The 23,437-nt window shown below is 33.7% G+C and overlaps 1 protein-coding gene across 1 annotated transcript in view; it reads left to right on the top strand.

Annotated features, from left to right (window-relative positions):
- Positions 1–23,437, top strand: part of LRBA (LPS responsive beige-like anchor protein) — a 694,736-nt gene that overhangs the window by 271,830 nt on the left and 399,469 nt on the right. Inside the window, exon 36 of the mRNA XM_080796316.1 lies at positions 17,254–17,362. Coding sequence (XP_080652442.1) covers positions 17,254–17,362 — 109 coding nt within the window. The remainder of the gene's footprint in view (positions 1–17,253; positions 17,363–23,437) is intronic.

Below are 23,437 nucleotides of genomic sequence, written 5' to 3'. Positions count from 1 at the left end.
CTTCTTTTCTTCAGTGCTAATCCTATAGAGAGTACTTAGCCTTTGCCTTTTAAATGTCAGAAATTAATCATGGTAGAAAGAAAACTAACATTCATTAGTGAAATAGTGGAACTAGTATTTGAAATTTGTATTTGAAATTTTTATTATATCTTTATTTAGAAGGTAGAATATGTTTTATTTATTTTTATTTTATTTTTTAAATAACATGTAATGTATTATTTGTTTCAAGGGGGTAGAATATATTTTAAAGAAACATTTCCGAGATTTATTTTTCTAAATCAATGGGTTTAGCTTTGCTTTTATAAATATTCAGTACATTGAGGTTACTTGAGTGTACATAGCTATGGATATATTTGTGAAATAGTTTGCAGTGTTTATCTACTGGACTTAATCCCAGGGGCAGAAAGAATAAGTAATAAGGGTTTTTCTTTTCACTGCAGAGATCTTTTCTTTTTCTTTCCTTATTATGTAAGTCTGACCTACCTTGACCTCATTTATAGCGTAGCTGCTATAAATTTAGTCCTTGATTAATGTTTTATTAGTGAAATAACATGAAGACCTTTACAGACTGATACTACAGCATAAGGTTTATTGGACTTGATGGTTATCATTAGCAAATCAATTACTTAGGTCAGACATAAGTAATTGTTATTTGGTAGAAATGTTTCTGTAAACTTACCTATTCAATTGATAGGGTACTTTCTCTGTAAATACATTGTTTTGATAGTTTTGAGTTCAGTTATTGATTTTTTTTATGTAAGCAGCAATCCATTTTAAACAAATTTATAGAAAGGAAGTAATTAGTAATCATTGGCATAATTGATACTTTCTTGACAGTTTTTTTATCAATATAAAAGAAAATAACATACATATAAAACAAGATTTCAGTTTAAAAACATTGATTTCCTACATTTATTGAACAAGAATGTTGTTATTCCTAAATCGCAATTTTGTTTATAGATATTTTATGTCATTATTATCATCACTGTCATCTCTATTTACTTTTTATGTGTACAAGAAATTGGTCTAAAAGAGTCCTGTTTTTCCTGAAAGGTACAAATTTTTTAAAACAGTTTTAAATTCTTTAAAGAATATTAAAGACTTATTTTAGAATGTTTTGTGGAGCTGTGACACCATATTAATAGGAAATAGGAAAGTCACTTATCACCATTGACTTTGACCTTCATAATGAAATCTGAGGGTCATTGTTATACTAAATTCATGTGTGGTAGGTCCCATTATTATGTGTATTAGGCTTCAGTTGATTTATTTGTGTACTTGATTTTTATATTACTTGCTTTTTCCTTCACCTTAAAAATGTATTTAATTGAAAAAATTTATTTAATTACACTGCTTCCAAACTATTGCTTAAATTTTGAAATTAAATTCTTTATCAGTGAATCTTGAAAGTCATTCCTCATTTAGATAAAGAAATTTGTATTTCATATTTCTGCCTTTCTTTTTATTCCTATTATTATTAATTGATTTTGTTGACATCTCTTCTTAAAATCTGTCTTGGGGTGCCTGGATGGCTCAGTAGGGTAATAAGCCTCTGCCTTTGGCTCAGTCATGGTCTCAGGGTCTTGGGATCGAGCCCTGCATCAGGCTTTCGGCTGAGTGGAAAGCCTGCTTTCCCCTCTCTTTCTGCCTGCCTCCCTGCCTATTTGTGATCTCTCTCTCTGTTAAATAAGTAAAGAAAATCTTAATAAAACAAAAACTTTACTATCTCAATATGTCTGTTAAATTTGCCAGCTGAAATAGATCCAGCTGTTACGTAGCTTTCTTTCTTCCTGCCAGAATGCCTGCCATCCCTTCAACTAATATATTTTAGGGCATTTTAAGTTCCTGATGTTGTCTAGGCATCTGTAGTCATGACAGCTGCTCTTGAGCATTTCAAAACCTTACAACTTCTCTTGTTTAACTTGTGTTAGGAGGAACAGTGTTTTAGAAAAGTATTTTCCAATGTTTGTTCCCTGTTTTTGTCCTTATACTCTGAAGTTCTGAAAAAATCAGAACTTATAAATAAAATTTTTTTATTCCTTATAAATAAAATTTTTTATTCCTTATAAATAAAATTTTTATAGCTTAAAATGCAAAAGAAATTCCTTATAAATAAAATTTTTTTATTATTCCTTATAAATAAAATTTTTATAGCTTAAAATGCAAAAGAAATTCTGCGAAGTTCCCTGTCTTTCTTGTTATGTAATTTCTTAATTTTTCTCTTATATTTTAAAGGAAAAAAATATATAAATAATATATATTGTTATATATAAATAAAATTGTTATATATGAAAATATATAACAATTTCTTTGGCTGATCAAATTTTAGAAGTTTTTGCTAGTAAAAGTGAGGAAGAGTAGTAGAGTATAGAACTTGACTTAAAGGTAGAATAATTGTTAACTATATTCTTATAGTTAAAAAACTGTTAAGATGAATTCTTGTCTTGAATTTTATAATTTGTTAAATATATGAGTAATTTTTAAATGACCTATAATCACAATATTGGGTTTAGTTTCCTAAAAATACACTTTGAGAACTTCTATAACCTTTTCCGATTTTTCTCTGAAATCTGCTACTATGACTTTCTTCTTTTCTTCATCCTTAAAAAGCACAATAAAGGGTAGATTATCCCACATCCTGTTGGGCACATTGCATAATTATCCTCTGGGGATAGTCAGTATCTGCTTATTACAGCAATAATTCAGGCTTGTATCCCGATATGTAAATAGCCCTCATAAAAGACATAATGTTTCTAGTACTGATAGACTTGTGTATCTCTTCAAAATTCAACTGCTTAGATTGCACTTCTACTTTCTGAGCGTTCATTTAGTAGTTCCAGCATTTTCCGTCATTCTAAATATTATAGATTCTTAATCAGTGCCTGTGGAGTAAATGAAAAGAAGAATGAAAGGGAAGGTAAAGAGGGAAAAGGAAGATAGGGAGGGAGAGAGGGTAAAATGCATTTTATTCTGACCACTTTGGGTTATATTTTAGTAAGAGACAGAAGTATTTGTTGCACTTAAGTAAACAGTGTGGCTAGGATATAGTCTCTGAAATAACCAAAGGTGAAGTGTAAATTAGAGTTTATATCTTGGAAACTCTGCAGTATTTCTTAAAGGGCTATATTCTCTCTGGTTAAATTTTAAAAAAATACATGTGAGGTGATATATTATATAGAAAAACTCAGTTAAATATTTTAAACATTTGTTTGGAAGTGATCCTATTTCAGAAGTCATTGTTTCAAAGATGTATTGTGAGGTACTTTCATCTCTATTTACTCTAACCCTGGATCTAATAATAATAGACATTAATGTGGGTTGTTTAGAAAGAGGTACTTGCTATTCTTTCCTCTTAAAGATTAGACAATTTAACGTTTATTATTTTGTGAAAATTTAATGGCGTATCAAAGTGGATTAGACGGGCACCTGGGTGGCTCAGTGGGTTAAGCCTCTGCCTTCGGCTCAGGTCATGATCTCAGGGTCCTGGGATCGAGTCCCACATCGGGCTCTTTGCTCAGTAGGGGGCCTGCTTCCTCCCTCTGTCTCTGCCTGCTTCTGCCTACTTGTGATCTCTCTCTCTGTCAAATAAGTAAATAAAATCTTAAAAAAAAAAAGGATTAGAATTTTCTCTCCTTAATTACAAGAAACATTTTCCTTTTCTTCATGTGTTTTGGCTTAAAATAGTCATATGGTCAAATTATTTTCATTTTTTAATTTTCCAGCTTGATCTCAGTTTTCTATGTTTACTTTTCAGGCTTGTGTTGTTCTGATTAAATTAAGCAGTGGTGCTGCATTTAAATTGTGCTTTTCACCCCCTAAAAATGCTAAATTCCAGTAGGTTTCAGGGCTTTAGGTGTTGGGCAGGGTAGAATTTGCTGTTTAACCTTTCTCACCAAGACCAAAGCATGCAACTTCCAGACAAGGGTGGTATGTTTGTAAAAGTTTTAGAGCCGTATGCATTTTTAAAAACTACAACAGTTTATGTATAAAAGGAAACACTGCATTAAATGAGAATGAATATAGAAAAAAAGGGGGACAGACTAGGGATGGGAGAAAAAAAAAGCTAAACATTGAGAAGAGTTAAATGATAACAAAATGACGATAGAAATTGGTTCATTGGGATAATATTTATGCACATCAGCTATGTGCTGGTCTATGTTCTGAGTTCTGGGGATAAGACAATGGACAGAATAGACACCCCTGCCCTCATGCAGTGTGTTTTAATTAGCATAGGTAGACAATAAAAAAATAAAAAAAGTTTATATGATGTCAGAGGGTGACAAATGCTGTAAGATAGAACAGGGAGAGAAAGAATAGATACAGTATAGGGCAGAGACATGTTGTAGTTTTAAATAAGGTGATCAAAGAATCTAAAAGGGTTAAGTTCCTATGAAATGCTAAGCAATTGCTACTAGTAGTGAAGAGACAAAGGCAGGTATAGGAAAAAAGAAAATGATATTTTGTAACAGGGAAATCCTAAACTGGAGTTGAAGTGGGAAGCAGTCAGAGCTGTTTCCCTCATTGTTTTGCTTTTTTTTGCATAGAACTATCTTGTGTGTGTGTGTGTGTGTGTGTGTGTGTGTGTGTGTTCTTGAGAATAAATTCTTTAATAGTCCTAAGAATTTCTGTTATCTAGAACATGCCAGCTTGCACATGGGTCCTTCTGCTTCCATTCTAGCCTTTTTACTGTCAGGAGTTACTGTTTTAAAATGTTCAACTAGGGGTTGTGTAAAGTAAATTTGGAAAAATAGGTTGATAGCAGATTGTGACATTCATGTTAAATTTGAAATTTATATTAAATTACTGAGCTCTTATATTTTCAGGAAGAAATAATTTTATATGGACTATTTGCTGTTCCCATTCCAACAATAAAATGTATCGATACATTGTGGTTTCTTTCCCTAATAAAAAGGATACTGACTTTTAGAAGTAGGCACCATCTGGGTTAGTTCTAAACTGAACAAGATCTAGATTTTCTTTAAATATGTATGAGGCCAGTTAAAGAATTTTGAAAACTGTTTAAAAATACTGTTTTGTTAGTCACCAGCTTGTTCTTTTTATGGCTTCAGGGTTGTGTATTCTGTGTTAAACCCTTTGCATCTCTTACTCAAAGTTTTTACTATGAGCCGTGCCTCAGGGGCGCCTAGGTGGCTCAGTCCTTAAGCATCTGTCTTCAGCTCAGGTCATGATCCCAGAGTCCTGGGATGGAGCCCCACATCAGACTCCCCACTTAGCGAGGAGCCTGCTTCTCCCTCTTCCTCTGCCTGCTGCTTCCCCTATTTGTGCCCTGCATCAAATAAGTAAATAAATAAAATCTTAAAAAAAAAAAGAGCTGTACCTCAGAAAGGAGGAAAGAGATATCAATTTAAAGATCTTTGTGATACTGAATTATTAAATATGCCATGTATGTCTGTATGTGTGTGAGGGGAGATGTGAACAAGGAAGCATTTACATGGAGAGTTTGGTAATTCTGCAATGTAAGAATGACGACTGTGTCAATAAACGCAGATACAGTCTGAGGAGTGAGGTTTAATAGTTGTTATATTATTACAGGAAGACTTTGGAAACATTTTTTTTTCCCTCTTAGAAATTGGTTTGTTACTATTCTCTGTAGTTAATTCTAAAAAAAATAATAATTTTAGAAGAATTGCCAGTTCAGGAGCATTGCTTCCATACTGCAGTTGTTAGGGTGCAGAAAAGTGGTAACATTCCTATCAATGCTAAAGATGTTTAGTACAGAAAATCTGACAGTTTCTGCTAATGGGGGTCACAGAAAGCTCAAGAAACAGAGCAGTAATATTGGAAAACTCTTGGCGAAAATGTGTGTATGTGCTTACCCAAGGTCTAGACTAGTATAATCAGATGTGGACAATGGGCTGTAATGTAGTTATGGGAGAGGGTTGTCATCATTACTGTTATTTATTGAGCCTCTAGCGTGAATCTTTTCTAGTTGGTCACTTGATAGGGCTGTTTGTTTCCTAAGGCTGACACAAGCATTTTTTTTTTTCCTTGCACTGTAGATATAAATTATACATAGTTTTTCTTCTTAACATTAAAATATGTGTATCATTTTATACTCTGCATTTAGAGATCTAATCTTCTATACAGTGAACCTAATGTTTTGAGACTGATTATAATTAAAACTCTATCTCTAATCTTTATTAGAAATAATAGTTTGTACAACTATTAGATAAAATTACAGTTACTAAATGCTATTTAGTTTGTATATTTAGGAAAATATGCATACAGATGGGAAAAGAATTGGTCCCTTAGAAAAGCAAAAAGAAAACCCCTGTTCATTTAGATACCTTACTTTAATTTTTGAAGTAATTTTTATTTTTTCCATGAGAGGAAAAGTCGTATTTGTGTGTCTAAATGGGAGGTGTGCAATTTAAAAGCATTTTGTAATTATGGAGGAAAAAGTGCTTCCTTTCTTATGTGAAAGTAATATTAAGTACCTTATGCATAGCCTAGTCAAATTTCATAATATTAAGGTTAGACAGTAATATTCTGTATGATGTGGTGAAAATGTTGCAAACTTAAAATTCTGATATATTTCTGTCAACCTAAAAGCTCTAGAGTTTTGCTTTTAATTACTTAGATAAATTTAGATACTTGAGAATATTTACTTTAAAGCTTGCCACAAACTATCCATTTATCAAATAATGACTGTGTACAGCTAAATAGTACCTCTTAGGTGCTATGGTTGATTAAAAAAGAATAATTAAATGATGTGCTCTCTTAATCAGCTGTCATCTGATAGTGAAAATAAAGGAATAGCAATCAAATAGAATTTTCCTGATACTGGATAAACAATCGTATATTATATATACATATGTGTAAAATAAACATTAGGTATAAGATTTACAAAAATAAAAATCTTTGTAGAAGAGAATTGCAGAATATTACTTAGAGGGAAAGAGGACTGAATTGAATCCTATAGAAATTGAAATTTTGGATGTATAGAAAGGACAAAATAATAGATTTGGGGGTAGTTTTGGCACTCAGTTTCTATCATTTGTTTAGTACCTATTTATTGATTGTATCCTACATGCCAGACACTCTTGTGGAGTCTGAGGATAGAGCTGTGAATAAGATTCAACTGTCATGGAGGAGAGGATAAATAATAAACATGTTAGTGAACAAATAATTCAGATAGTAATAAATGCTTAGAGGAAAACAAAGCAGGATTATGAGAGTGTAGAGGGGAAAGTTTATAGAGAGGCCAATATATTGAGTGTTTAGAGAAGATTTGAGGAGTGACACTTGATTTGAATGAAGAAAAGTAGCCAGTCATTTTGAGATCTAGGTCACAACATTTTAAGGTGAGGAAATAGCAAAAACAAAGGCCTTGAGTAGGGAATGATGTTTGTTTATTATTGAAATAAAAAGCTGGAGTGGCTGGAACAAAATTTATAAGGGAGAGGGGTTTAGAAATACTAGAAGTATTGAGGTTTTGGATCACATTAGGGCCCTGTAAGCTGGGATAAGAAATTTGGATTTAATTTTGTTCAGTAAGAATACATTGAATAGTTTAAAGGAGAGGATTTGGCATGATATGAGTTTTTGGTTTTGGTTTGGTTTTTGATGGTGACTTTAACTTAAGTTTTTTCTAATTTTAATTAATTTTTAGCATAGATTTTACCACCTTAACCATCTTAAAGTGTACGGTACAGTAACATTAAGTATATTCACATTGTTCTGCGACTGTCTCTACCATCCATCTCCAGAACTCATTTTATCTTGCAGAACTGAAACTCTACACCCATTAAGTAACTTCTCATTCCTCCCTCCCCATCAACCCCTGGCAAACACCACTGCGCTTTCAGTCTCCATGAATTTGACTACTCTAGGTACCTTGTATAAGTGAAATCATAACAGCATTTATCCTTGGTGTCTGGCTTTATTTACTTAGCATAATGTCTTCAAGAGTCATCCATGTTGTAGCACATGTCAGAATTTCCTTTTATTTCACTGTATTCATATACCACATTTTATTATTCATTTACGCATTGGTGGACACTGGGTTGCTTCTACCTTTTGGTTTTTGTGAGTAATGCTGCTAATCTCTGCTTTTAATTCTTTTGACTATAAACCCAGAAGTGGAATTGCTGGGTCATATGATCCATATGTGATCATTTTAATTTTTTTGAGGAATTGCCATACTGCTTACCTTAGTGGGGGCACAATTTCACATTCCTACCACCAGTATGTAAGAGTTTCAATTTCTCCATATCCTTGCTAACATTAATTGTTTAATCCTAGGGCTTACATAAGTGGACTTAGGTGCTATTTATTGAAGTAAAAAAAAAAGAGAGGTAGAGATAGGGAAAGAGGTTTTATTGAAGATGGGTAGATAGAATCAAGAGTTCCATTTTGGAAATGTTAAATTTGAAATGCCCACTGGGTATTCATGTGAAGATTTCAGTTGGACAGTTAGTTGTTTGAGTTGAAAATACAGGGAACCAAGAGATACAGGGTTAGAGATACATGAATCAGCATGTAGGTGAGATTTAAGGGGCACAGGATGGATGAGATAATTTGGATAGAGGAAAGAGCACAGAACTGCGCTCTGGGACACAACAAAATGTAGAGGTAGTACAGAGGAGACAGGAAAGGAGAAAGTGAATAAGCAGCTAGTAAGTAGGGAAAATCAGGAAACTGCTAAATTGCGTTGAAGAGGCTAGAAGAAAATGTTTTAAGAACCTTAAGGTACTCATCACAGTTACCTTACTATTTACATGTAGTCCTACCTTTCTAGTGAGATGGTGAATGCCTTGTGGACAGTTTTATGCATCTTTGTATTCCTCGCATTTAATAGTCTAGAATTGCCTGGCATCAGTGAGTATGCAAAGAATTTATTTTCCCAACAAGCACCTCTGGACACCATCTATGCCTGAGGATACAAGGATAAATTACATAGGGTTGGTGCAATCTGGAACGTAAGATAATTGAGATGGTTTTATACAGAATGATAACGATGTAGTAAGTTCCACAAAAGAGACATGCACACCTTGGTAGAGGATTAGTTCTGTGAAGGGAAAACAGATGTAGGATCAGGAAAGGTTTTATGTAGTTGACTTTTGAATTTTGCTTTGAGGGATTAGTAAGATAGGCAAGGTGGAATAAGAAATGAGGTTATTCCTGGCTGAGAGAATAGTAGGAACAGATGCAAAGAGGGGTAAAATATAGGGTGTAATGTTTGAGAAAGCAGTCTTAGAGTATAAAAGAGTAACAGAAGGGAACTTGGTTTGTAAACCATGCAAAGATACTAGCTTTTTCTTGTAGATCGTGGGAAGGTAGTTAAAACTTTAAAAAGTATACCGTGATGATCAGGTTTTCATTTTGGAAAAATAACTTTGGTGAAGCATTGGCTAGAATAATAAAACTAATGGAAAGAAGTTTGAGTGGTGACTATTGTAATAATTGCAGCCATGATGCTGAATGCCTGAAGAGGACTAGAAAGTGTTACAGAGAGAAACAGCTTTTTTTTTTTTTTTTTAAGGTTTTATTTATTTGTTTGAGAGAGTGAGTGAGAGAGAACATGAGCAGGGTAGCTGCGGGCAGAGGGAGAAGCAGGGTCCTGCTGAGCAGGGAGCCCGATGCAGGGCTGGAACCCAGGATCCTAGGATCACAACCTGAGATGAAGACAGACACTAAACCAACTGAGGCACCCAGATGCCCCTTTCGGTGTTTGTTTGTTTTTTTTAAATTTTAATTTAAAAAAATTTTTTTTGAGGAGTACATAATCATCTTTGCTTCTACTGAACTATGATACCTATATGTACCTATGTAGTAATTATTTAATTATCTCTTGTTGCCTAACAAATTACCACAAACACTGTGGTTTATTATTTATTTATTTGTAAATATTAGAGTGAGAGAGAGAATGTGTGCAGTGGCGTGGGGTGGGGAGGGTCAGAGGGAGAGGGAGAAAAAAACTCAGATGGACTCCTTACTAAGCATAGGGCTTCATCTCACCCCTAAGATCATGACCCAGAGATCACAACCTGAGCCAGAACCAAGAATGAGACACTTAACTGACTGCACCATCCAGGCACCCTGAAGTTTAAAAACAACGTGTATTTCCTATCTTATAATTTTTCGGGGTCAGGTGTTTGGGTACAGCTCAACTGGATGCTCTACTTAAAAGTCTCCACATTTGTAAAGGTGTTGTCCAAGCTGTGTTCCTCTCTAGAACTTGGATTCCTCTTCTGAGCTCACATTGTTGTTGGCATAATTTAGTTTCTTTCAGTTGTAAGACTGAGTAAGGTCCCCGTTTTCTTGCTTGCTGTCACTAGCATCCAATCTCAGCTCCTAAAGGCTGCCTTTAGCACTTTGTCATATGGTCCTCTCACAACATGGTAGCTTTCTTTTTCAAGGATGGCTGGAGAATTTCTCTGGTCTGCTAAAGCAGAGCCTTCTAATGTAACCTCTTTAAGGAACGACTCTCCCATCATCTTTGCTATATTCTGTTTCCTAGAAGCAAGTCCCAGATTTTCCCAGATTAAATTCAGAAGAAGACCTTGACTCATTGGAGGTTACCTTAGAGTTTGTTTATCACAGCATTTATATTAGAGTTTAAAGCTGGAAGGAAACTCAATAGTATTCTCTTCTCCCCAACTAAAATATAAGAAAAACTTGTCTCCAGTGCTTAGCCTAGTCTTTATAGCATAATAGATATTGCATAGATATTTGATAGTGATTCAAAAGACAGGGAATTATGTACAGACACGTTAAAAGATCAGAAGACATACTCAGTTACAGTGTAGATGAAATGATTAAAGCTTGATTTTTAGGACATTAGCTGTGAAATACAGAGCATAAATTAAACCTGGAAATACTACAGAGAAGTACTGACAATGTTTGCTGATTGATTAGGGGCCTGTAGGAAGGTGGTAGGGAAGAGGGAGGAGAAGAGAATAACTTTGAGGTTGCTTGGTTAGGGACTGGGAGGATGGTGTATCTTTGACTAATCAATTCAATTAATGTTTGAGTGCTATGAGGCAATATATTGATGTTAATTCACGATGTGGTTTTTGATCTCTGGAGAGAAACTAAGGAACACAAACCAGTATTTCACGTTTATACTCATGAAAGCCCTTGCTTTCTCTATCTGTAGAGTCGTAGGAAGTTATTCATTAGCTGATTTTAAACTTGCACTAGGGATTGTTTTTTATCTGTAATGTCTGAATGTGTACTGTTTAATAGCATTTGAAAAATACCCTAATGATTTTACCCCCAAATCACAAGACACTGCAGTAACTTCTAAAGTGGCTGGGTTATAGTTTCAGGATAATGGAGAGGATCTGACAGATTTGGAATCAAACTATAAAGAGTGTATATGAACTTAATAGAGATATGGAGGGTTACCCTGGTGGCTCAGTTCTTGGTTTTGGCTTAGGTCATGGTCTTAGGGTCCTGAGATCGAGCCTTGAGTCAGGCTCCATGTTAGACATGAAGTCTGCTTAAGATTCTCTCTCTCCCTCTCCTACTGCCTCTCCCCCGATCATGAACATGTGCTCTCCCTCTTCTTTCTCCACAAAACAAAGCAACAACCAAATAGAGATATGGAAAAATGGTAGAAGAGCAGAAAGCCTTTCTATTTTCTATAAATATCTTCTGTTTTTCCTTCTTTTAGTTATTCCTTATCTTAAAACTTCAAAGAATAGAGAAATACAAAGAGGAGAGCATAAAGCCCTACTTTTTAGAGCAGGGACTGGCATACTTTTTTGTAAAGGGCCATGTAGTAAAATATTTTAGACTTTGTGGGACATACAGTCTGTGTCACTGCTGCTCAACTTGTTGCAGAGTTATGATGTTAGGACCACTATAGATAATAAACAAATGGACATGTCTTTGTTCCAATTAAAAAAAAAAAAAAAACAAAACACTGGCAGGCCAGATTTGGCCTAAGGCCCTATTTTGCTGACCTCATTCTAGGTAAATGGCAAATTTGGTGTGTTTTCTTTCATATTTTTTCCAGGCTCCCATTGTATATAATATTCTTTTAATTTTCTTTTCTCACTTAACAACATATTGTTGTAATCCTTTTGTTGTCAACTCAGAAGATCTGTCTCATTATAGGTTTGCATATTTTGGTTCTTTTAGTTTTTCACTTTTATAAACAGTATCTTAGTGAAATTCCTTGTACACACACATATATTTCTGTACTTGTGGGAACATGTTCATATGGTAACTATGAGTACTGTAATGATTGCATTGTATCAAAGTCTATGTATATTTTATTGACATTTTGATTAAAATATTGCTACAAAGACAGGTACCCCATGATATGACAGTGGGTTTCTGTTATCTGTTTATAGACATGCCATTGTTGATAACTGTTGTTGGGTCTAACTTTTGAAGGTAGGCATTGTCTAGTTGCAGTTTAGTCACCTAGGCTATTAAATTAAAATAATAATCCTAATCCTGCCCAGGCTTTCTTTCTAATTCCTTTTAAAGAAAGAAGTTTAGAAGACCTATTCATAGTAAACTTGTTCCAGAAGGGTTGAATTTATATGAAATGAATAATTTTGTTAGTATTCATCATAGGTAAATGGTGTTGTGGAACTATTCATCAAAATGTTCTTATATCCAGGGTATTTTGCTGGGAAGTTTAGAACTCTGTTAATCATTTCTGAAGTTCCGTATGAGTCACTACATGTAAGGTCTTAAGTAGCATCAAAGGTAAACCATCTCTTAAACTCTTGCCTAGTACCATAGATGAGTTTATTTATTTAAGATTTTATTTATTTATTTGAGAGAGAGATTGAGAAAGAGTGAGCATGCATGAGAGGGGGGAGCGCCAGAGGAAGGAACAGACTCCCTTTTGAGCAGGGAGCCCAATGTGGGACTCAGTCTTGGGACTCCAGGATCATAACCTTAGCAAAAGGCAGTTGCTTAACCAACTGAGCCACCCAGGTGCCCTGTAGATGAGTTTAAAAAATATTTTTATACAAGATGATTCATATAGTATGTATTCTTTTGTACTTTTGCCCGACATTGTTATTGAAATTAATTTTGTTTTGTATAATATTAGTTGGTTCTTTTGTTACTGCTTAGTGTTTTATTATTTGAATATTCTGTTTTTTTTTAAACTCTTAGTAGGCATTTCAGTAGTTCCTAGTCTTGGCTCTTATAAGTAAAGTTGCTATAAACCTTTTTTTCAAATATTTTGTGATTATGAGAGTCCCTGTTTATATCCTTGCCAGAATTTGATAGTACCTTTTTTTTTTTTTTTTAATATAGTAATTCTGGTGGGATGTACTATATCTTATGGTTTTATTTGTATTTCCCTGGTGACTAGTAATCTTGAGCACCTTTTCATGGATTTATTTGCCTTTTGGAAATCTTTTGTGAAGTGTTTATTTGTGTACTTTGATCATTTTTTAAAAAAATTGTCTTTTATTTGTAAGAATTTCTTATATATTTAAGATAGTAAGTTCCTTGTTGACTTTAGGTATTCCAAATGTATTCTCCCTTCCGAAAGTTTGTCTTTTAATTCTCTTAATGGTGGCTTTCATAAGCACAGATCTTAATTTTAAAGAAGTCCAGTTTATCAGCGTTTTTTTCTTTATGTTGTATTTTGTGTTTTTTTTTCCAAGAAATCTTTGTCATTAAAGATACTATGTGATCTTATGAAAGCTTCTAGGAGTGTTTAAGTCTTGTCTGTGACCCATTTAGAATTGATTTGTTTGTTACTTATTTATAAAATGGAAGTCAAATTCGAAATAGAAAGTTGAGGTTAGTAACAATTGAAATAGAAGTCAAGGTTAATTTTGTTCATATGATTAATCTAGTACCAGTTATTGAAAAATCCCATCTTCTTCCTCCTTAATGCAAAAGTGCCTTTATCTTAAATCTGGTGAGCATATATGTGTGAGTCTGTTTCTGGATGTTCTCCTCTGATTCACTGGTCTGTTCATCTGTGTTTTCCCAGGACTACACTGTCTTGATTAATATATCATTCTAATGAGTGCTAATATTTGGTGGTATTAGTCCTCTGTTAAGATTATGATTATTGTTATCCCTCCTCTTTCTTCTTCCTCTTTAAGAATGTCTCAGCTTTTCTTTGTTCTTTACATTTTCATATAACTGTTAGAATCAACTTCTCAAATTCCATAGAGAGACCTGCTAGAATGGGATTTATTATAGCTGTACATCACTTTGTGGAGAATTGATACCTTAACAATATTGAGACTTTCATTTTCATGAACAAGGTATGGTCCTTCTTTAATTCTTTTTGTATATATATATGGAATTCTAGACATTTGGTTAGTTCCTACATATCTTGATGATTTTTAATGCTTTTCAAAAGTAGTACTTAAAATTATTTCCACTTTTTGGGTAACTATTAAGTAGAGTGTAGTAGATTTTTCTGTATTTTGTATATCACTTGTGGTGATCTAAATCACTTCAACCCAGTGATTTCTAATTTTGGTTCTTAAAGCCAACTTTTTCTTACATTAATAAAGGTACATTGGTCTTCTTTCACTATTTTTTAAATTGTTTATCTTTTTGAAAAATGACTTTCAACATTTGTGCAACCTTATATTGAAACTGTGTTATGTTTAAACAGCACATACTTTAAAAAAAATGTACCTGACAACAATTGTGTCATTACATCTGTTTACTTTCTATATTTTCCTGATGTATTTAGCTGAAACTTACCTTCTTATGATCTGTGTCCTTTTTGCTTGCTCCATGTTTTCTGTGTTTGTTTCTTCTTTTTTTTTTTCCCCTTTCTTTTAAGCTAAATGATTTTCTTACTCAGTTTTTTTCCTATTAGTGTATTGGTCATACGTTATTTTAGATGTCTTTTGTGGTTGCCTAGGGATTGAAACATGAATATTAGAGTTGTTTACATCTTAAATAAATTGGTTCTTTCACCAGTTCATGGACATGAAAGAACATTACAACACTCATTCCTCTTAATTTCTCTTGCTTTGAGTGCTATTGTATATTTTAACATTATGATATTTTTGAGTTTTAGAAGTCATTATTATAATTGTTACATTCATTATTCTTTTAGATTTACCCATGTTGACTTTTCTTTTGTTTTCTACCTCCCTGGTGTTAAATCAATTTGATTTTATTTTCCTTGTCTGAAAAACTCCCTTTAATGTGGGTTGTCTATTGACAATTTCTCTGTTTTGTTTCTCATTGAATGTGCTTATTTTGCTTTTGCCTGAGAGGAAAAAATTTTTCCTCTATCCTCCTAGGTTCTTATTTGGGGGCCTGTGAATCATCCTGACAAAATTTCCAAGAGAAAAGATTTTTTTTTTTTTTTTAATTCATGGATAATTAAGAGAAGTCATAGAAAAATGTGACTCAAGAAAGACCTTAAATTTTGAGGCTTTATACCATCTTAATAAGTGAGGGTGAAGAGAGAAGGGCATTTAGGGAAAACCAAATGACTTTAAGGAAAGATAAATGGACTCTTAGGAGCATAGATGGGAGATAAGATAGTTTTGAGACAGTGTGCCTTTAGATAATTTCTTCTCCAGATGCTGATTTCTAAGTCTCTAGGTAATAGACATATTGCTTTCTTGGTTGTGAAACTTCAGTGGAGAGGACTTGTGACAGATGAATTCTTTGGGAGACTGTGCTTCTAGGCAGATAATGGGAGTTCAGAAAAAAGACTCTTCACAGTGGTATATTTTGGATACTTTCACTTTTATTTTTAAAAGATATTTTGGGGTATAGAATTCTTAGCTGCTATTTTTGTTCAGCACTTGGTAGAGATCATTGCATTCTTACCTGGCTTCCTCAATCTTATTCTTGCTCTTTTGAAGGCATGTAGGTACTTTCCACTTTCTCCCTCCCTCTGGCTTTTATGATTATTTTCCTTTGACAGTTTTATTATGACAAGACTATGTATGCTATTCTTTGATCCTTCTTGGCCTTTGTAGCACTTCAGCACGTGGTTCAATGGCTTTTCCCCCCACCCCCAAATTTATTTCCCATTATCTCTTTAAATGCTGCTCCTTTTGAATTATTTGTCTTTTTTCCTTACTCCAGATACACTCATGTTAGACCTTTTTACCATGTTCCATATATCTGTTTTTTTGGGTCAGATTTTCATCATTTTTCTTACCCTGTGGTTCTGTTTAGTTGTTATTGATTTATTCTTCAGTTAAGTACTTCTTTATTTGAGTTTAATAAGCTGGTAAATCCATTCTTAATTTCATTTTTGTTTTGTTCATTACTTTAACAGTTTCTAATCTCTGCTGGAATTCTTTTTCTTAGAATCTGTTATCATGAACCAGTAACTACATTTTTTTCAATGTTCAGGTATGAAACTTTACTGTCTTGATTGTCTTGAGTTGTCTTCTATTTGGTTTTCATTCCTTTATTATCTCTTTTTATTCCTGTTAATTGGTGATTGACTGTTGGAAATTATATTTAAAATTACAGGAGTAAATGTAAGTCTGTGGGTGATGATATCTTCCTCTAGGGATTTCCTTTTGATTTCTGATGACCAGTTAGTCTGGGTGTTGATTATGTTAATTTAGGACTGAGATGATTCAAGGCTGGAGTTTTCAAAATCTTTATAAGAGTTTGCCTTTCTCCTGTGTTGGTATATCTATTTCTTTTCTCTTTACCTTGTGAGATTTTGAAATTTTTGTTTAGCTTTTCGGCTCCCTCATAATCTAAGTACAGATCACTATAATGTTGTTTGAGTGTCTGTTTTAAGTGTCTATGAGGACTCGTCTATGCTGTTTCCTAGGGTATACTTGGGTTCCTTCTATAAGCCTGGATAATCTACTAGGTTCCATATACCTTGACAGCTTATCACATTCAATTTTTGTCTCCCTAGCTCTGTAAGACTAACTCTGTTTTGCTTTTCTATTTCCACATCTGAAAAGTAAACGTTTCAATAAAAAAGTCATGCTGAATGTCATCTGTGTGCTTTCTTCTCTAGGATCTTGGCTCCTTAAATCGCGGCTGCCTTGTAAACTCTCCAGTTCCTTAAAAAAATATTAAAACAAATTTAATCCAGCACTTTTAGTTTTTTCAGATAGCTAGTTGGATGAAAGCTAATCTACTATTGTCAGAAGGATAACTTTTTGCTATTATATTCTTTAGTTATTTAGTGTGAAATAATGGTACTTCACTGGGTATGGTGATAGGAGAGTAAACATCCTTTCCTTCTCCAAATAACAAGATATGTTGACTTTGAGCATTGATTAATCATATATGTTGTGTGTGTATACACTTATTTATTTGACAGTATTCATCTCTTTGTAGGTTGCTTAGCCAAACAATGAAGGATCATCTAGTAAGAGTAGCAAATGAAGCTGAATTTATCCTGAGCAGGCAACGAGCAGAGGATATTCACAGACATGCAGAATTTGAGGTAGGTTAAACATATGGTTGGTGTGAGGAAGTTGCCATTTTTAATGGTAATCGTGGGAAACTGCATGGGTAAAATGGTCTAAGCAAACATATATCATCAAAAAATGAAATACTAATTTTTGAGAGTCATGGAGATTCTGGGAAGATAGTACAGGTTTCTGTAGCCCTCTCTTCTCAACTCCTTTTTATCTACAAATTGCTCATGGCAGCTTCTGTGTTTGGTTGACCTGATCTTAACCATGTAAGTGGGTTTGGCTCAGTGAGTTAGTGAAGAACTTCTGCCCTCCCTGGGCAAGGCAGAGCTAGTTAACCAGAAGTGACAACCAAGCAGAAATGAAAATTGCTTTAGTAGAGAAAATATCTTCCAGGTTCTAGGAAGAAGCTGAAAATCAGAGGCATGAAGTTTCTTTACCTTTGAGGTTTGAGACCATGCTAATATTTGTAGCTGAGGAAATGAGGGAGAATACAGCTTTCTTTTTGAGTCCTCACAGGGGGAACAAGTGACAGACCCATCATGGGACCACTGCTTATGTTGGCAGTTGTGCATGAACATGTGTAACGAACGTGAAATCACAGAGGAAATTAATGGTGCGATGGGTATATAAATTACCAAAATTCACACCTAAAGTGAAGTAGAAAATTTGACAAGAACATTTGCTAAGAATTAGAAAAGAAAAAATTAAAAAGGACCTTCTGAGTTCTTTAGAAAATGTTAAAAACAGATAATTCAGATGTTGGTGATATTCTCTGGTACCTTAAAAAAGATGCACTCCCAGGACATTTTATACAACTGTCACAACATGAAACTCTAGAGGACCAATTTCATTTAAGAATATGGATGCAAAATTCTAACTGAAACTTGAATCAACAATTTAACAACACAATGAAAGAATTTTATAGTGTGTCCACTTAGAATTTACTCATGGAATCCAAAGATGGTTTAATGTTAAGATATTTACCCATAAAATAAATTATTATCAACAAATTAAAAATAGAAAAGTCATGTAAAGGTATCAATAAATATAGAAAGAAGCATATGATAAATTTTAGCAGGCAGCCCTACTGTATATAACAATTTGAATATGATAAAGACTTATTAAACATCATTTTCAATAATGAAAGCCATTTTTATTAAAATCAGGAAAAGAAAAGTGATCCCCACTATCACCGTTATATAACATTTTCTGATGCTTTTGTAAATGTAAGATGTAGTTAATGTAAATGATAGAAAAGAAGAAATAATAATAATTCCAGATTGCTAATGCTGTAGGAAAAATTGAGAGAATCTTGAACATTTTTCTACCAGAATTAATAGGGACTTTGGTAAAATTATTGGATATAAGATGTTGTACATAAACAATGAATCATGGAACACTGCATCAAAAATTAATGATGTATTTTATGTGACTAACATAGCACAATTTAGAAAAGATAAATATGCAAAAAAATAATATCATTTGTTTGATGAATAGCAGGCAGTAGTCACTAAGAATAGAAATCATTAATACAGTCTGTTTATAGTTAAGACAAAAATACTATTTTGGTTCAAATCCTATAAGAATGCACAGATACTATTTGGAACAAAACTATAAAAGCTTAATACAAAACAAACTATAAGCTACTGGAAAATCATTCTATGCTGGGTTGTATATGTTGCTCTGTGTGTGTGTATGTGTGAGGGGAACAGAATCACTCTTTTATTTTGAAATAAATTGATACTTAAAAGTCGTAAGAGTAATATAAGAACTCTTGTTCACCCCTCTTCTAGATTCTATGATTCTTAAAGTTTTATTACTTTACTTTTTAAATTTTTTTTATTTTTTATTAATTATTTTTATTAACATATAGTGTATTATTTGCCCCAGGGGTACAGGTCTGTGAATCGTCAGGCTTACACATTTCATAGCACTTACCATATCACTTAACTTCCCCAATGTCCATATATTACTTCACTCTTCTCCCTCTTTTTTGTTCTTTTGAATTTGAGAGCAAGCTGAAGTCATAGTGATCTATTTTTAATTTCTTCAGTGAAAATTTCCTATGCCTGTTCTCTGTTTTAATTCTGCACAGTTCTGTATATTCTACACAGTTATTAAATCAGAAAATTAATGTTGGTTATAACCAATATAAGTGGTTATTATTTAATCTACAGACTTATTCATGTTTTCTCCATAATGTCCTTTATAGTCGAAATGAGATAATTTTAATGTCACAAAAATGTCAGTTTTTCTCACATACATAAATTCAGTGCAATATCCATTACTATACCATTCATTAGAAAAACAGTGGAGTAATTTGACACTTAAATAGCCATTTCAAGATGTCCAGATATTAAATACTTCCAAATTATATATTCAGATATCCAAATATCCAGATAAAATGGGAAAATAAATGCTTTTTTACAGCCGTGAGATTTATGAAAAGAGAATATTGAAGATATTGCCTTTCCAGATATTCAGTACTAATTAATGCTGTAAAAGCCTATACAAAAAAAAATCTTCCCTATGGAATAAGGAAAAAGACATGAAAGATGACACAGTATATATTTTAGGGAAATATTTGGAAAGCTATAAAAATGGAACTAAGGCATATGAGGGAAATTTCTAACCAAGACAGGCACTTAGAAACTGTAAAAGTAAACAGCTGTTACTATACATAACATTAACCTGAGGAAAGATATCAACAACATGTAAAGATATAATAGAGTGTGGAAAGACTATTAAATTAATATGTTCACTATATTAATAATTTTTATGAACTGATGAGCAAAAAATAACCCAAAGACATATACTCAGAGGATTTGAACAGGAATTTCACTGAAGGATGTAAGTAACCAGTAACATATAATATGATACTCAAAAACACAAATATTAAAGGAAATGCAAATTTCAGAAATCATGATCTTTTACTTCTCTGTTCTCATATTGGGATAAAGTAGAGTGAAAAGTAAATAGGGTGATGTACTGCTGAAGGAGATAGGGGAGATGGACAATGGTATTTTTTTAGATTTATAGTAGAAATGTACATTTTAAGTGTTAAAATAAGGCATTATGGCCATATGTATTTTGATAATTATATAGACCCACACAAATACTCATTTACCAATATTCCTTTTCTGTCAGTTTATCTTTTGGAAATAAAAAGTGCTAGTATATAAGGATATACAAAGAAGGTTCTTTATTGCACGTTGTATGTAAGCTCTAACAGATAAAACTGAGGAAAAACAGAAGGAAAAGTCTCTGTGACAAAGAACAACACAAAACAAAACAACCCAGTAGTTTCTCAAAGAATAGGAGGTTGGTCAATTATGAAAAAATTATGTGGTCAATGGCTTATTTTTTTAAATAAGAGCTTTATTCATGTCAATCTTTAAAAATTTCATATTTCAATTTACAGCCTGTTATGAAAGCTGAGGACATTAGTCCTCTCATATTTTTTTTCTTCACTTACCAGTTTTAAAAATTATACTTTAATTTTGATATTGTCTCAATGTACAACATTCATGTTTTACAGTCACAATTCTTTTTTTTTTTTTTAAGATTTTATTTATTTATTTGACAGACAGAGATTACAAGTAGGCAGAGAAGCAGGCAGAGAGAGAGGAGGAAGCAGGCTCCTTGCCGAGCAGAGAGCCCGATGCGGGGCTCAATCCCAGGACCCTGAGATCATGACCTGAGCTGAGGGCAGAGGCTTTAACCCACTGAGCCACCCAGGCGCCCCCGCAGTCACAATTCTGATAGTACTTGAGTGATTGAAAATATTTAAATGGATTCAGTACCCCCTTTTATTAGTCATAGTTTATTAAATCTAGGCTTCCTTATTTTTTAATTTATTTGCTTTTAAAGATTTAATTTATTTATTTGACACAGAGAGAGAGAGAGAGAGAGAGAAAGAGTGCAAACAATACAGGGGGAGTGGCAGGCAGAGGGAGAAGCAAGTTCCTGCTGAGCAGAGCACCTGATGCAGGGCTGGATTCCAGGATCCTGTGATCTTGACCTGAACTGAAGGCAGATGCTTAAAAGGCTGAGCCACCAAGGGGCCGCTGGGTTCCCTCTTTAGACTCAATTCATATTTGGTTAGGTTTCATCATTTTTTTCCCCCACAAGGGTTCATGTGTGCTGTACACGGAACATTTTTTTCATGTTTAAGAACATTTGCCTTCTGTCTTTATATTTGAATGACACCCTGATGAGTTTACTGTTCTTGGCTCACACTTGGAATCCTTTAGAATTTTGTAGACATTCCTTCTTTGTCTTCTGGTTTTAAATGTTCTTTCAGAGAAATTTGAGGCCAGTCTGATACTAGCCCTCAGTCGATTATTTGCTTCTATTCTGTCTGAGATTTCTTTATTTGCCCATTAAGTTCATCTCCGTAACGGCAGTATGGCTCAGTATTGAACATCATTTATCAAATTTTTCTGGAACATGGTCTTTTGTTATTATCTGCAAATTCACATTTTTCTTTCAGCTCTTGAAATTAAATTTTGAAATATATTTTTTAAGGTTTTTAAAAATTTATTTATTTGAAAGAGAGTAGAGCTAGCAAGAGATAACATGAATCAGGGGAAGGGGCAGAGAGAGGGAGAAGTGGACTCCCCACTGAGCAGGGCATCTGGTGCGGAGCTTGATCCCAGGACCCTGAGATCATGACCTGAGCAGAAGGCAGACGCTTAACAACTGAGCCAGGGCATCCCTGAAATACTTTTTCAATTTTATTTTCTTCTTCTTTAGTTAACAACACACTCTATGTCAGATATATCTTTTTGTCTTTCATATCTATCAGTTATTTCTTGTTGTACCTTCTTTGATTTCTAGCCATCAGCAATTAAATTTTTAGTGTTTCATTTTGTTTGTGATGCCCAATGTTTGTAATTTATTAGTCTCTAATGATTTTTTTTTTTAAGATTTCATTTACTTATTTGACAGAAAGAGCCCGAGGGAATGGCAGAGAGAGAGGGAGAAACAGGTTTCCTGCTGAACAGGGAGGCTGATGCCGGGCTCCATCCCAGACCCCTGAGATCATGACCTGAGCTGAAGGCAGACTCTTAACCATCTGAGCCACCCTGGCGCCCCCAAAATGAAAACACTCTTAAGAATAGAAACAAAAGAACAAAGGAATAAGCAAAAGATGTTCACATTGTCCACATCTTCAGATAAAATAACTTCCAATTTCAAAGCTTTTTTATAGATCCAGCTATGATGTGCTCAGTAGTAAAATAAAACTCGTCTTTGCAACAATATAAAGACTGGCTAATACCTCTCTCTGTTTTATTTTATTTTTTTTAAAGGTTTTTTTAATTTATTTGACAGAGATCGTAAGTAGGCAGAGAGGCAGGCAGAGAGAGAGGGGGAAGCAGGCTCCCTGCTGAGCAGAGAGCCCAATGCAGAGCTGGATCCCAGGACCCTGGGATCATGACCTGAGCCCAAGACAGAAGCTTTTACCCACTGAGCCACCCAGGTACCCTCTGTGTTTTATTCTACCACACAAGTGGGCAACCATGATAGGGAGAGAGGGTTTTTTTTTCCCCCTAATGATTATGTTTTGTTCTTTATTTAGGTCTTTAACTTTTCTCTTTATTTTATTCACTTATTTTAACTTTTTTTTTTTTGTATTTAAGTTTCATTTTTGTTCGGTTGTTCATTAGAAGAAGGTAATCATAGGGTGTTTTTTTTTTCACATTCTCTTAGGATTCATTGTCATTTGTATAGAATCTCTCAGTTTTATATAAAATTTTATTATTAGGTCATTTTTAATGTATTCATTGATTGGTGATAATATTTTTGCATCACTACCATGCTCTTACTTTTCATCTTGTTCACTCTTAGAATGTTTTGTCCAGATAATCTGTTGGTTTAGACAAACAGACTATCTTAATCACTTCTTCCTTTCTCTCCAGTGTCGGTAAAGCTAATTTTTTCCCTTTTGAACTACAGTTTGATGTGTGCAATTTGATATTTGCCCAATATTGTACAGCTTATTGTGAAGAGAGGGAGAGAGATCTTTGAAATCGATGAGGAGGCTTTCTTAGCACACCTAAGTTTTGCTTTCTTTTGTAGGATTTTAAGTATCTTCTGCC

This window comes from Martes martes (assembly GCF_963455335.1).
Source record: "Martes martes genome assembly, chromosome: 2".
NCBI classification, from domain to species: domain Eukaryota; kingdom Metazoa; phylum Chordata; class Mammalia; order Carnivora; family Mustelidae; genus Martes; species Martes martes.
This window is presented reverse-complemented; position numbering and strand designations above follow the sequence as displayed.